The sequence below is a fragment of the Suillus fuscotomentosus genome, assembly GCF_016647785.1.
Source record: "Suillus fuscotomentosus strain FC203 chromosome Unknown F5891scaffold_21, whole genome shotgun sequence".
NCBI lineage: Eukaryota > Fungi > Basidiomycota > Agaricomycetes > Boletales > Suillaceae > Suillus > Suillus fuscotomentosus.
Window position 1 is genome coordinate 16,379 of NW_024539533.1, and position 14,508 is coordinate 30,886.

The 14,508-nt window shown below is 44.9% G+C and overlaps 6 protein-coding genes across 6 annotated transcripts; 4 read left to right on the plus strand and 2 right to left on the minus strand.

Annotated features, from left to right (window-relative positions):
* Positions 1-46: 46 nt before the first annotated feature.
* On the plus strand, positions 47-335 carry F5891DRAFT_1187330 (uncharacterized protein; the record flags this gene model as incomplete). The annotated part of the gene is made up of 2 exons (XM_041366822.1): positions 47-127; positions 189-335. 2 exons carry the CDS (start codon positions 47-49, stop codon positions 333-335), a joined length of 228 nt encoding a protein of 75 aa, XP_041227053.1.
* A 1,539-nt stretch (positions 336-1,874) lies between these two features.
* On the minus strand, positions 1,875-2,309 carry F5891DRAFT_950552 (uncharacterized protein; the record flags this gene model as incomplete). The annotated part of the gene is made up of 1 exon (XM_041374978.1): positions 1,875-2,309. The coding sequence occupies one exon, from the start codon at positions 2,307-2,309 to the stop codon at positions 1,875-1,877; it is 435 nt and encodes a 144-aa protein (XP_041227054.1).
* A 674-nt stretch (positions 2,310-2,983) lies between these two features.
* Positions 2,984-3,465, plus strand: F5891DRAFT_950327 (uncharacterized protein; the record flags this gene model as incomplete). Its single annotated transcript, XM_041374944.1, has 2 exons — positions 2,984-3,310; positions 3,337-3,465. Coding segments are annotated over 2 exons (456 nt in total), but the record flags the coding sequence as incomplete, so codon positions are not given.
* Positions 3,466-7,116: 3,651 nt separating this feature from the next.
* On the plus strand, positions 7,117-8,258 carry F5891DRAFT_979322 (uncharacterized protein; the record flags this gene model as incomplete). Its single annotated transcript, XM_041376873.1, has 7 exons — positions 7,117-7,134; positions 7,197-7,232; positions 7,448-7,533; positions 7,634-7,659; positions 7,765-7,930; positions 7,992-8,171; positions 8,201-8,258. The coding sequence occupies 7 exons, from the start codon at positions 7,117-7,119 to the stop codon at positions 8,256-8,258; spliced, it is 570 nt and encodes a 189-aa protein (XP_041227056.1).
* A 1,944-nt stretch (positions 8,259-10,202) lies between these two features.
* F5891DRAFT_1222068 (uncharacterized protein) lies at positions 10,203-11,275 on the plus strand (the record flags this gene model as incomplete). Its single annotated transcript, XM_041369439.1, has 3 exons — positions 10,203-10,447; positions 10,858-10,918; positions 10,988-11,275. The coding sequence occupies 3 exons, from the start codon at positions 10,203-10,205 to the stop codon at positions 11,273-11,275; spliced, it is 594 nt and encodes a 197-aa protein (XP_041227057.1).
* A 401-nt stretch (positions 11,276-11,676) lies between these two features.
* Positions 11,677-12,299, minus strand: F5891DRAFT_979324 (uncharacterized protein; the record flags this gene model as incomplete). Its single annotated transcript, XM_041376874.1, has 6 exons — positions 11,677-11,706; positions 11,766-11,840; positions 11,898-11,972; positions 12,030-12,092; positions 12,139-12,225; positions 12,279-12,299. 6 exons carry the CDS (start codon positions 12,297-12,299, stop codon positions 11,677-11,679), a joined length of 351 nt encoding a protein of 116 aa, XP_041227058.1.
* Between the last annotated feature and the right edge of the window lie 2,209 nt (positions 12,300-14,508).

The following is a 14,508-nucleotide window of genomic DNA, read 5'->3' on the forward strand; positions in this document are numbered from 1 at the left end:
GTGCCAACAAGAGGGAAACACCATCGTGCCATACCCATCGTCAAACATGTCGCATTCCGAGTCGACGGAATCTGACCTTGACGACTTGTCGAGCTTTCTACAGGAGACCGAATCATCTCAAGATGTAGTTCGCCATGGCGTTTGAATCCGCGCTCGAACCATTCGCTGACGCATGTATACTCATCCAGATCTCGCACTGGCAGGCTCAGGATGCTTCAGAACACTCGCCAAACGAGGAAGAATTTCGTGCGACTTCTCCGGTATCTGAGCTGACCATGGAGGAAATCCAGGCTGAATGGAAGCCAGTGTTCAGAAAGCGTGCCCGAGACTGGTGAGAATTGACAACTCCAGCGATTGGATGTAAGCACTCGACTTCGACTTTCGACCTCTGGCCGTCATGCTTGGACTGCGACCTGGAATCCCTACGATTAGATGCTCTGGACTCCTGTATCATTTGCTACACAGTATTTGATGCTTGCAGATCTCGTCGTGCCTCTGGTCGGGCCACGCCCGCTATAAGACACCCGTCGAAGGGAGAAACCAATTCCTGCTTGACGTCTACTCTCTCAAGTCGCGCATATAGTCGCGACTCACCGTTTAAAATCCAAAATCCCGTTTCACCCGGGTCGCCGTCTCTTTCAATGTCCCCGCGGATGGTGCCACGTCGACCAGTCCTCTTCCCCGGCAGGGAGCCAGCACTAAAGCTAAAATCATCGACGCCCATCGAGATGGAACGAACGAACGTGCTCGTCGACTGACCGTTCGAATCCTGTCACTCATACGTTAATGCCGTTGGAGACGAAGATCCGGAAGCTCGATCCTTAGCTGCCACAGAGCTCGTATCCGCATGTGCATGGTTTCTGTGATATTAACCAGCGGTTTTCCCAGTGTCATGTCGATCCGATTACAGTGTTTATGATACTGAATAGAAAGTGTGCCGACTTGTTGCGCTGCCCAGTCACGATTGCGATGAGTCACTGCAGAACGACTATCTTCCTTCGGGAGCCTAGGCTCGACCTCATTTCAGTGTCTCGTCCATTCAGTATTTTCGACGCTAGAAAACGACAGTTCCAGCCCTTCAAATACTGAATTTTGTGCTTCCCAGTCGCGACGTCCACTGCGGCCCCGAGATAATACGAAAGACTTTAAAAAAGTCAGTGTTCTGAATGTTGACTCGCGAGGTATCCGTTGCTTGCTTTGATCAATCAGTGCCTTCTCCTGTCTGATTTCAGATCAGTATTTTTGACACTGAAAAGGACACTGAAAAGACACTGAAAATACTGCTCTGAGTATGCAATGATACAGTGGAATCAGACTGAGCTCGTAGATGAAGATTGCTGACACTGCGAAAGACTAACAGTTGTCTCAAATGCTGCTTGACTCAGGAGGTATTAATTGCTTGCTTTGATCAATCAGTGCCTTCCCCCATCTGATCTCGGATCAGTGTTTTCGACACTGAACATTTTTACTTGAATATGTGATGATGTGGTGAACTGAGCTAGTAGAAGAACACTGTCGACTCTGCGAAAAACTAAAAGTCAGTGTTCTGAACTGTTGTCTCAAATGCTGCTTGACTCATGAGGTGTCCGTTGCTTGCTTTGATCGATCAGTGCCTTCTCCCATCCAATCTCGGATCAGTATTTTCAACACCTAAAAGACACTGAAAATTTTCCTCTGAATACGCAATGATACAGCATCAGTAAAACACCTGGTTCCTTACCTTACTTATTCTTGTCTTTCTTTCGTCGAGACGAGTATAGGACTTCTTGCTTCTTGCTTTTTGTCCTTTTTCCTTACTACTGAAAGCACATTAAGGGAAACAGGAGTGAAATCAAATTAAGCATAATAAGTACATTGTATTGAAAATTGAGAGTTTAGGACACGATTTCAAATGTGCGGTGATCAGCATATTTGTTAACATAAAATTTTCGGAAGGAATCATAGGTTTGGTAGTGCCAGAGGTTGAGGGAAATGAATTGGCTACCATAGACGGGAATAAGGTGAGAGGCGTGGTAGATTGAGTCAACATGAATGATAGATATGTTGGGGGCATGATTGGCATGGTGAGCAGGCTGCACCACCCACATCCCTGTATCTTCATCAGGTGAATCTCCGAGGGTGTCAAACCATCGCACAACTGCACTTGGATATGTCTCAGTCCTGTAAGTAAAAGAGAAAAAGGTCAGTACTCGAGCAACATCCATACCCCTCATTTCGTCAAGGTCCGGATTCACGTTAACAAAGATACAGTCATAACATGGGTGCTCCTTTCTCCATGCTGGACATGCATGAATGTGCTCGTGGCACATACCACCAATGCCGCTGTGATCACTGGGGGAAAAAAACCTTGAGCATGCTGAATTAAAAATATTGATTTTGTCGTATTGGGGACAGGTCGCAAGAGGAACTTCTGAAGGATCGCGTTGGTCATTTGGATTGAGCTGGGCAAAAAGGAAGCAGGACATCATATGTGGGAGTTGGGGAATCAACGACTGTGCGTGCATGGTTGTGTTCTGATACAGTATGATATTAGCTAGTGAGAATAAACAATGATGATAATGAAAGAACATACAGGCTGTCTTCACCAATTCCACATGTGCTTGGATGACAGTCAGGCCAGTGTCAACTTCGACATCCCCGACATCCCAGTCTTCCCACACACCCACCTCACACTCAGCATTAGGTGGCAAAAGATTTCCAGGCTGGTCATTTGCAATTTGGATTTCTTCTGTTGTAGGGTTAGTTGCAGCACATCAAATGTAACACTTTTAGACTTACGTAGTGCATTGATAGCTGCTGCAAGACATGTCCCGCTGAGCATGCCACAATTTGTAAAGTCAGCCCGTTGTAGAGACTCATGCATCTCTGGGCTTAGAAACTCGACTTCTCTCACCTTCCTAATAACATCCAGCTCTTATCCCAGGATTAGTCTTGCGCATGTGCGCCCCTTTTGCTTTGCAGGTATCTAGCGCGCGTAATCCATGAACAGCTTGGTCTTTCTTACAAAAACTCAAGGGAATTGAATAAGATAATTGACAAGCAGCTTCCCAGTCACCCAAAGTTCAGGTGTGAACAAATCGTCATTGCAGGTGAGGCATTCGACATTTTCTATAGGGATGTCATCAAGTGTGTCAAGGCCTTGTATGGTGATCCAGATTTTGCCAATTTTTCAGTCTTTGCACTGGAACACCACTATGCAGACAAGGAACAAACTGTCCGGTTATACTATGATATGCATACTGGTAAATGGTGGTGGGATACTCAGGTAAGTTTATATTTTGAAGATTTCTGCTCATTGAAACTAACTGATGTGTTAAATAGAAAAAACTTGATCAGCACAAACTGGGTGCAACTATCATTCTGATTATTATTTCAAGTGATAAGACTCAAGTAACAATGTTCCACAACAAAACAGCTTACCCAGTCTACCTTACCATTGGCAATATTCCAAAGGATATTTGCTGAAAGCCATCTCACCGTGCCCATATTCTTCTCGCTTATCTTCCCACTACCCGTCTTGAACACATCACCAACAAGGCTTCATGATGCTGAACCATTGCCAACCTGTATCATGCCTGCATGGGCCATATCCTAGCACTGCTGGAGGAAGCTGGCTTAGACGGTATCATCATGAAAAGTGGGGATGGTACACTGTGTGTTATGATGATATAGATATGACTTTATGGGTAAGAACACTCACCTGGTATTCTAGCCAGTCATCTTTATCCCCCGAAAGGGAAGAAATCCCCCCATTAAGATTATGTCGGCCTCGAGCAAAAGCAGGGATTATATGACAGGCTCTCAAAACTGCTCCTGGATCCATGAAGCCAAAAGTGGTTGTGTTTGTCAATGGCAGGAAGTGAACTCATTCCAAAGCATGTGTTTCCCATGAATGGTGTTGTATCAGTTCATACCACTGAACAAAAAGAAAATCTATTTGGCAGGACTCATATACATTATCTGAGTGCACAGCATTGATATGGTGGATACCGAGCACTCTCGCATAACAATATTTGACATTGGATTCATCACCATGCTGGAGCAGCATGATGTTGCAATGGGGTGTCTGAGGATTTATCACGTCTTGAGTCCTTCGAATGTTGTACGTCATATAGTTAAGCCTGACAAGGTTGTGGTGGTAGATTCTGTTGAGCTTGAAGAAATGTTGTCCCTGGTCGGGATGGGCAGAGTTCTCCACCGAAGATCCAAGAGTCCCTATGCGGCCCAGGATATGATCCATCAAATGTGGTACGAAGTCCTACATCATAATATTAGAACAACAATTGAGCACCCCAAAAACCTTACCTTTATGGCAGGATCCCCTGCATGACTGCGTAGATAATGTCCCAAATCATCGAAAATTTTCTCACTTCGTCCAATATGATGGTGTAATTGGGGGTCGATTGCAGGTTCATCAGCTTGCATATGAGGGGCCGGTATTGCCTGCCGGTGTTTGATATGACGTAAACAATTTTGACGGTGCTCAATTTGAGTTAGCTGGCAAATGAAATTTCTGTGATCGGTTCGATGGTATCTGCCTTTCAAAGTTCAGTGCTCTAACTCTCCCTTATAGTAATTGAGGTAGGGAGCAGACAGGGAGTAAAAATAACTTACTGGTTCTGTACTATACAAGTCTGTTGTGCCAAAGCGACAAATGGAAGTGACATAATCACCTAACACATGGAATTTGTACATCTTTAGATTAAGCGACTTCTTCATCCTTGATGGCCTTGGTAAACATGGATCCTGCAACTGCTCAAAATTTGCCTTCTGTTTCCCTTTGGCATTATCCCCTACCCTCTTTTGAGCCACTATTCTTTGCCCAACACTGTTTGGCATGCTGCCCTCTGTGTGTCTGATAGCATCCTTTGTCTGCCGACGAGACCTCGCATCGACCTCATGGTCAAGCTCTTGTGTGTGGTATGCAGTGCATACCTTCATTTTGAAGTGATGGAATTTTTCACCAAGGTGGGTGGTTTGCTTGTTGAGAATCTCTAAGGTGAGGTCAGAATGCATGCACAGTTTGGTGAGGCCATGCCAATATGCCATAATGAAAAGAAGATTGAGCAGAATTATGTTGTGAGCATCAGGGAGGAGGCCTTTGAAGACAGGAATAGAACACTTGTACAAAGTTAGTCCATGAACATAAATGAGAATGGTCCCTGAGGTGTACCTGTAAAAGATCCTCAAAGTTGTGTGCCGCCATGTTTGACATTTCGGAGGTGTTAGCGGAGAACCGCCTAATAGTTGCAGGACCAAATGGAGGGACCTGCCTGTACCTGTCAGAGATGGAAATGAGTACCCCAGATGTCATGAAAAAACAAATTCAGCACCTCTTGTCAAGCTCATGTACTAAGTCCTTGTTTAATGCAGTCAGAATTCTCAGTAACTGAATCAGAAGCATGTGCCATATCCCCAGCTCAAACTTGTAAAGGAGATCGATGACAAGTGCTGCAAATACGTTGAATCCTAATGCACTAAGTTTGTTAGATAGCGCATTCTTATTAAGTATTAGTTCAGGTGACAAATGAGACTAACGATTAAGCTCACTCAATTCGGCACCCAGGAATCAGGTTTGAGAAGCACCTCAATGGCCGTACTGTCAACACTATAATTTTCCTCATAGATAAGTTTGTGTGCAGTAGCAACAGGCTGATCCCTCGAGACATTGGATTGTGCCAGGGTTGAACATTATTGCCAATCATGGCTCATCCCCAAATTTTGAAGCCGTCCAGTTGGTATGAGACAGCGTGGGCAAGGACAGCCTCCCAGCTGCTAAATGGTTGCAACAAGGACCCTAGATTAGTTAGTTTAGATGGCTTACAGATAATGATCATGACTCACTTTTTAGGGTAATCCGCAGAGTAGGTAAAGACTCGTGGGAAAAACCTATGTTTGATTCTGTCACAGCAGAGAATGACCATTCCATGTTCATACACCTCTAAAAACTCTTCGTTGAGCAAGATATTCCACTAAGCTTGAAACAGTTCACATTGGCAATGTGTCATGCATTCATGGCCAATCCCTTTGCCATTAGTGTAAGTTCCCACAAAATCCTTGAATGTGTCCGGAAGCTGCCAAAGTGTGCTTCAATGGAGAGGACCTCGATTCAGGAGGAAATCGTACCTTTTGAAAACATGTGACATGGTTCCCCAAATTGCAGGATGGCCTACAGCAGCGATACTTAGATTCATTTCTAATGTACATATAAAGCGGCCACAGCTTCACATTACCAGATGCTGTCAGTTGTGTGGCATCTGACCAAAACATCAAAGCGACAACAATGCAGGGTAAATCACACTCTGGCTCTCCAGGAGACTCAAGGAGATCACGGTGGGCATCCATAAAGGCTGGTGAGGTGTAAAGCTCACCTTGAATGTTGACCTCGTGGGGAAGATGGGAAGTATTCCATCGCAATTGGTAAGGTTCATAATGAAAATGCTTATCATCCTGAGCATTTGCAAGCTTTTCTCGAACAATGGAGGTGAGTGACCGATGGTAAAGTTCAGCTGCAATGTAAGGTTAAGGGCCTGGCTGAGCTACAGTCCAAGAGAAAGGTATTTTGATGTTGACTTGTGTTTTGTGCTAACCGGCATCCTCATCCTCCCATTCCTCCCCCTCGCCATTGTACACACTTGCACCTAGCTGTGAGTCTATTCTGGCCCATGGTGTACTCCAGACATCATCAGGATTAAAATCTGGATCACTGACGATATCAATAAGTTCTTTGAAACTCTGCTGGGACTTCTGTGTGCCTCCATGCCAGTACCAATGACCCAGCTCGAAGGATGATTGATTGGGGTAGGGGAAAAATGAAACATTGTCAGGCTCTGTGAGGGCATCTAGCTTAGTTGGGGCTATAGCCGGGACATGACTGATATCTTGGAGTGTTACTGCTTCCTCTGGGTCATGAGAAGGGGGGGTTGATGAGAAGAACTGGCATATCAACCCAAATATACTTCTAGCAGTACAAAAAGGGGGGGCCTGCGAAGATGAGCAAGCACTGGTAGATGCATCTGCTGAACTGGCTGGTTGGTCAAGCTCTGGTGCTACAGTAGTATAGCTGGAGGGAAGGCTTGGGGGGGCTTGCGGAAGCACATCCTTGTATTGCCTATAATGAAGCGGCAATGGGATGTCAGTGTGTCAGCTCCTCTGCTGCACCAGTGACAAGCCCTGTTCTGTGTTAATCTCTATAGGTGAGACAGCAAGATCAGTATTTAATGATAATGTGGGTGTGTGGGCCTACAGCAGGTCAGCAGATGGGAAAGAGCCATTCGCAAGGTGGCCTGGCTCGCTCAACGCCACTATGATAGGGCCAGTAGACTGTCTATCGAGGTTGTGGTTAACTCGTAACCGTTTTGTGGAGCCAAGAAGATGTTTTGCTTTGGATAAAGCAGAGAATAATCGTTTCTTGCCCTTAGTGCAAGAGCCCTGATGTTTTGTGTAGGCACTCTCCTGCATGAACTCACAAGTACAAGCACATCTGAAGGGAGTCGGCAATGAACCTGCCCAATCCATGAAGGAGCTGAAGGGGTAAGGATGCGGTTGAGTCTGACATTGAAGGGTAGGTGGAAGAACTGACGATTTTGACAGCATAACATAATATGGAGGGTACAAGCGATCGAACCACTAGATTCCCACCTCTTGCAGCAGGGTATAGTGAGTGGGGACACTTTATGGTGGCAGCATAAGCTGGGCAGATGATATTACTACATGTCGCAGTCTCATAAAAGCAGAGTAAATACTGCATATTTGCCACACTAGATCATGCAATGGAAGCCCCATCTTCACCTTCGTCTACCATCACTGCCCCACCTGACTGTCGCAAAACCGCTTGGAGGTTAGCGAAATTAATTGTGGAGGCTACATTCTGCGACTTTGCCCTTCTACACTATGACAGCACCTCAAAGCCCATGGTCCAATGGTGGTGGTGAGACATGCCTATTTCATATCCAAATTTTGAGTCATGATGCTGCTCCACACAAATGCAGGCCTATCGATGGTGATGGAAAGAAGATTTTGCCATTTAACCTGGAGATCCACCGCAAAGAATATGAATTGAAATACCCATGCTGCCTATGCGCCGATGGTAGGGGTAGGACTGCATACATAGAGTGCATGGTGTACTTGTGGCGGAATAAGGACACTGGGCAGTTCAATTGGACTGCAAGGTGCGCATCTGATGAATGTGGTTACCGAGGTCAGCATTCTTCATGCTCAAGAAAATCACAACTGAAGAGTCGACCTCACCTAGTTAAAATTGACACATACTTCAGGCTACCAACTATAACCACCTTCCAGTATCCTCGGTTTACTTTACAGATTTCAAATGCTCTTGTTGTACTGGCGGAATCTGATATGCTGTTGTTTGAACAACAACTTTGAGTGACAAGTTGAACATGTCGTGGATTTTGACTGATGAGTATCCAAGCTCTCTGCAAAGGAGGCTCAATCTGCTATCCAGAGGATCTTCCTTTTGGAACTCGCAGAGACAAAAACCGGATTTTCGAATTTCCATGACCTCACCATATATGAGTGCAGCTATGCAAGTGCTGCTACTATTTGACTGCATTGTCGCCTTGGAAGTGGTACATTTTTGTGTATGGAGACGACATTCAAGCTGATGACATGTGGCCTTTCCCTTTCCCTTGCATCCAGCAGTGCCTCACCCTAGCTTGCAATGGTCCTCTACATTTGAGCAGGCATTGCTAATGCATTGCTAATGCATGCATAATATCACATACTCTGCCTGTTTGTGGTTGTCCAAAATCTACAATCTTATCGCTCCAATGAAGCTCCATACCCTCCAATCCACAAAAAGCCGCAAATGTGGACCATGCTCCGAGCATATACAGTTGGGGACAGGCAAAATTAACAACTTTCATAGCAGACTGAGGGATTTTTTTGGCACAAAACAGCCTTCAGATATCGATTCTACAGGTCAAAAGACATTCAGAAATGCCTTGGACTGAATTTTCCCATGTGTTTTTTGGGTACGGCCAAATTTTGGGGTAAATTTTTTCTTGATAGACACTAGGAGCACAACAAAATGGTATGAATCTCAGTTAAGAACAGCCATGATTGAATCCATCACAGTTTGAGACACGGAGTGGTGTTGTTTCTGCTTTCGCACTGCCCAAGCTGCAGCTTCCCCAGTCAAACCCTTTTGGTAGGCACTCATAAAACACCACAAGTGATTGATGAAACAACGAAAGACCTCTAATGGGCAAGCATCGAGAAAATGCTCAGCTGCTTTCTTGGCTTCACCAAAACTGTTTTTTGGTGTCTCTCGGTGTAGAGACTCAATCCTGAGTAGCCTCACAATGGCCCATATTGCAATGTAGGTCAAGTCTATGGTACTATGCATGCAACGCGACACTAGCGTGATAAACACGACGTTCGCGCGACGCGCGCGACATAGGCGACACAAACACGACATAGGCGACACTTGCGCGACTTGCGTGCGCCTTAGGCGAACTTTCCCGCGCCTAAGCGCCCTATGGCGCCTGACTTCCCATAGCCTATTCCCATGTCCAACCAAGTTCCCAGGTGTGTATTTCTCCATTTATCATTTATCTCAACATCGTACCATGTTTATTTTACACTTACGGGACACTTTACCAACTACCACCATCATCTATCTACGAGTTTTTTACACTTTGGTCACCCCATTTCGGGTACCTCTTAGGTTATATTATACCTATAAGGGTTTTCACCTAGGAGGTGCTTTTCAAATGGTCTGGCCGATGTTTGTTGGTCTTTCCCCAAGTGCATAGGGTCCAAAATAAAATATGTTGGGCATGGTCCAAGGATCAAAATAATTTTGGGGTGGGAAAGACCACCAGCCAACATTGGACCATACATGCATGGTATTTTCCCATGGTGGAGGGGTGTCAGGGGTCCTCTTACCACCCAATTTTCTGCGCCAAAAAAATGAAAATTTTGTGGCATTTGTGGCCCCTAATATGCAAGCCAATGGGTCATATAATGTCTGTAATGACTATTAGATGTCTATAAGCTTTGAAATAGGATCAGAAAACACAAAATGATTTCATTCACTGCCCCCCCCCCCCCTTTCAGCCCAGGAATCACTCCCCTCTGAAAATGATCACACATTTACCTCGCACCGATATGTCTACAAAATCACCTACGCCTACAGAATCATCACTTGTGGATCACACTATTCAGATATTAATCCACCAATGCCTGGTCTCAGCTACTCGCCCACGCCTACAGAATCATCACTTGGGGATCGAGATATCAACCATGTGTCCGCTAATGCCTGGTCTCAGCTACTCACCCACGCCTACAGAATCATCACTTGGGGATCGCACTATTCAGATATCAACCATTTGTCCGCTAATGCCTGGTATCAGCTGCTCGCCCATGCCTACAGAATCATCACTTGGGGATCACACTATTCAGATATCAACCATGTGTCTACCAAGTAAAGCTCCCACATTTTATTGCATATTATCATTGCCACTCCCCTTTGTTGCACACACCCCCTGCTTCGTGTTCTAACAGACTCGCAAGTAAAGCTCCCACATTGTATTGCAAATTATCTTTGCCACCCCCCCGCCATTGTATGACAGACTCGCAAGTAAAGCTCCCACATTTTATTGCATATTATCTTTGCTACCCCCCCTTCGTCGCACCCCCCCCCGCCATCGTATGACAGACTTGCAAGTAAAGCTCCCACATTTTATTGCATATCCAAGTCTTTGCCACCCCCCCGCTTCATCTTCTAAACAAAATGGTCATTCATTCACTGCCCCGCCCCGCCCCCCCCCCCTAGCCCAGGATCACTCCCTCTAAAAATGATCACACATTTACCTTACACCAATATGTCTATAGAATCGCCTATGCCTACAGAATCATCACCACTTGGGGATCGCACTATTCAGATGTCAACCATGTATCTACCAATGAGGATTGGATAGCCCCGCCATCAATTATGGGATGGACCATATTCGATTAAGGGAAGGACCACCATGGATGGGATAGGCCCACAATCAGTTATGGGAAGGACCACGGAGGATGGGATAGCCCCACAATCAATTTTGGGAAGGACCAAGGTGGATGGGAAAGGCCCGCAATCAATTTTGGGAAGGACCACGGAGGATGGGATAGGCCCGCAATCACCTTTGGGAAAGACCACGGAGGATGGGATAGCCCCGTAATCAATTGCGGGAAGGACCACAGAGGATGGGAAAGGCCTGTAATCAATTATTGGAAGGACCATGGTGGATGGGATATGCCCATAATCAATTAAGGGAAGGACCATGGGCAATGGGAAAGGCCCATAATTAATTCAGGGAAGGATGCACATGGTCTCCGTATACAAGTAATTTTTGTTAAATAAATGATTAAAATAAATGATTAATTGTGACATTTGTAGTGACAGATTGGTAGGATGTTATATGTAGCGTGATTTCAAGTGTATCACAAGATGGAATTTGGAGAACTTGTCTGATTCAGCATGTAATTACAGTAACATTGTCATGATACAATCTCAATGGTATGGGGAGGGGGGGATATGGTGTACACAAGTGTGGATTAACATGACTCGATGAAATGTTGATATCAAAGGTATAGTGATGGGGGGAGGGGGGGTGAAATTTCTGTAGCAGAAGCTTACTGGGCCTTTACAAGAGTGGGGTGTGTGATATCCCCTTAGACGTCAGGAGAAGTAGATAGATCTACCTGCGCAATAATCATGCTTGGTCAATCAAAGGAAGTGAAATACAGTATGACGTGCTCACCATGACAATGTCCACATCAACATCCATAGACCACTCCAATTCATCAGCCGTCTCCGCAATAACCATGCTTTCATGCTAAGATTTACAATATTCATCAATGAACAGAAGTGGAACATAGTAAGACGTGCTCACCGCGACAATGTCTGCGTCAATGTCCATACACCACTCAAGTTTGCCAGCCTCCTGCGCAATAACTATGCTTTCGCGCTAAAAATTAACATATCGGTCAACCAAAAGCAGTGGAATATAGGAAGGCATGCTCACCAGGACAAAGTCTGCATCAACGTCCATATGAGCCTCCAATTCGTCATCCGGCTGATGAATTTCCTGTAGCAATACTGAGTGAGATTACAAGAGTAAAGGTGGGACATACCATTATGACGTCTCCATCAAAATCGAACAAGAAGTTGCTATCGACGTCCATACTCCCGATGGATTTCTCTTCAGGCTCCTGCGTTCCCTGTAGCGAAAGATGTCAAACATAAAATCGCAATAATAGATTGTACGACCCACATATGTTGCGCTTTCGATCATTTTGTATAGTTAATGTAGACGGGAGATGAAGATAATTGTTGAGGTAGAAATCAGATGTATTCACGAAGTGTAAAGCTTAAGTCCGTAAGCAAACAAACCTAGATGTGAAGTGTAACGATTAAGTCGGTAAGCAATTGAACTTAGATTTCGATCGCGATCAGACTACGCAAGGACTCAGTAGATTTCGATCGCGATCAGACTGCGCAAGGACTCAGTAATTTTGAGCATTTATCAAAATTATTGGGTTCTCGCACAACATCAATTGTTAAATAAATCGAACATAAGATGAGACCTACATGTACCTTAGGTAACTCGAAGCATATGAGATGAGATAAAGATGAGAACGCATAGGAAAAACATAAAGAAAAACATAAGGAAGCATACGACAAACATAGGAAAGGCATAAGCATAATGAGTAGACGTTACCAGAAGACGTTACCAGAAGTGGGCAGCAACAAGGGCTACAAAGTTAGTAATACTCATCTTCCTCGATGATTAGACGGCGATCAGGAGATGCTGGGCGAATACGCGGAGATCTGACAGTTGGATAATGGCGGCGCTGCGAGGATCCAGCACGGGAGGTCGGCACAACAGAGGAACCGGCACGGGAGGGCGGCACAACAGAGGAACGTGATGGCAAACGAGAACGGGAGGTGCTGACAATTTGCGATTGGGCCCGCCCTGAATGTATACGGGAACTGATACAATAAGATGACAGTTAGCAAACATACGTAGAAGTCAGGGCATAGCAACACACTTGTCATGCACCCTGACACGGTGTAGAGACTCATTCCTGGCTGGGCTTGTAGAGACTGTTTTACTACCTTTCCTATGTTCGCATTTTTGGTGCTTACATAATCATGTTATTCCTTCACCAGTTACCAGTATGAGTCCCCAGTTGTGATTAGCATATTTTCCTTCCTTTGAGCTCTGAGCCTGGTACAGAAACCCTTTAGGGTCGAACACTGTCTACTAGACAAAGCAGCTAGGCAGCAAGACCCAACATGTTCAGCTGCACCCTCAGCTGGATTGTTGAACCTTCAACGGTGCCTCTCCTCTACCGTTTCACGCTCCAAGTCTTCAGTCTCCCGAGCAGATTCATACACACCTTTCAGTCATATAGTACTGCATAACCTGTTGATAGGACATGTACATTGGCCTGCAAAACCAGGTGTACCGGACGGCGGCCGGTCTATGCACATCCTGTTAGGCCGGCTATGCAGAACATGTACAGTCCGATGCCCCAGATAGACAATGATATCTCTGCACATCCTGTTAGGCCGGCTATGCAGAACATGTACAGGCCGATGCCCCAGACCAGAAATGATATCTCTGCACATCCTGTGTAGGTCGGCTATGCAGAACATGTACAGGCCGATGCCCCAGATAGACAATGATATCTCTGCAAATCCTGTGTAGGCTGGCCATGCTGAACCCATGCAGGCTGATGCCCCAGATAGAAAATGATACATATCTCTGCACAACCTGCGTAGGCTAGTACAACACATGATATATATGATATCTCTATGTTACTTATATTAGTGAAACCAGCATATCTAAGTAGATCTCCCCAATATTGCATCCTTCAATTTTATGGAGGCTATCCTAAATGCACTAATGAAATGAGATTTCATACCGGAGTAGGTCTAGGCAACCTCATTTATGTAATAAAAGATATATTTCATATGCAATAATATAAATGGTGACTGAATATAAAACAAAAATCCAGTCTATTACACTCCTTATTAATGGCTGGCTGGTGGTCAAAGCCTTATATGAAACAAAGGTAAAGTGAATAAGCTAATTGAAGACAGAAAAGATAGACGCACCATATGTCGAGTATTTCTCTTTTCAATGTTCCCACCTTCCACAGTTGTGACCTTGGAGGATGTCAAAGCCTTTCTTCTCTAAAGCACTCTACTTCAGAAGTACTGGTGGCTCTAGAAAAATTAAGGATGACATGTGGCACTGAACCACCATTGGATTTCCTCGTGGTGTTCTTCGTGTGGACCATGTTGGATGAGCTTTCAAACTGAGATTGTAGAAAGTATTAGCACTATTGTACTTGCTACAATAAAATAAAATGAAAAACTCACCTGTCAAAAAGATACATTAGCAAAATAAAGGAAACTCACATGACAAAGAGATGCATTACCAAGAAGGTATGTTGACAAAAAAACAGAAAAATCACCTAACAAAAAGAGGCGTC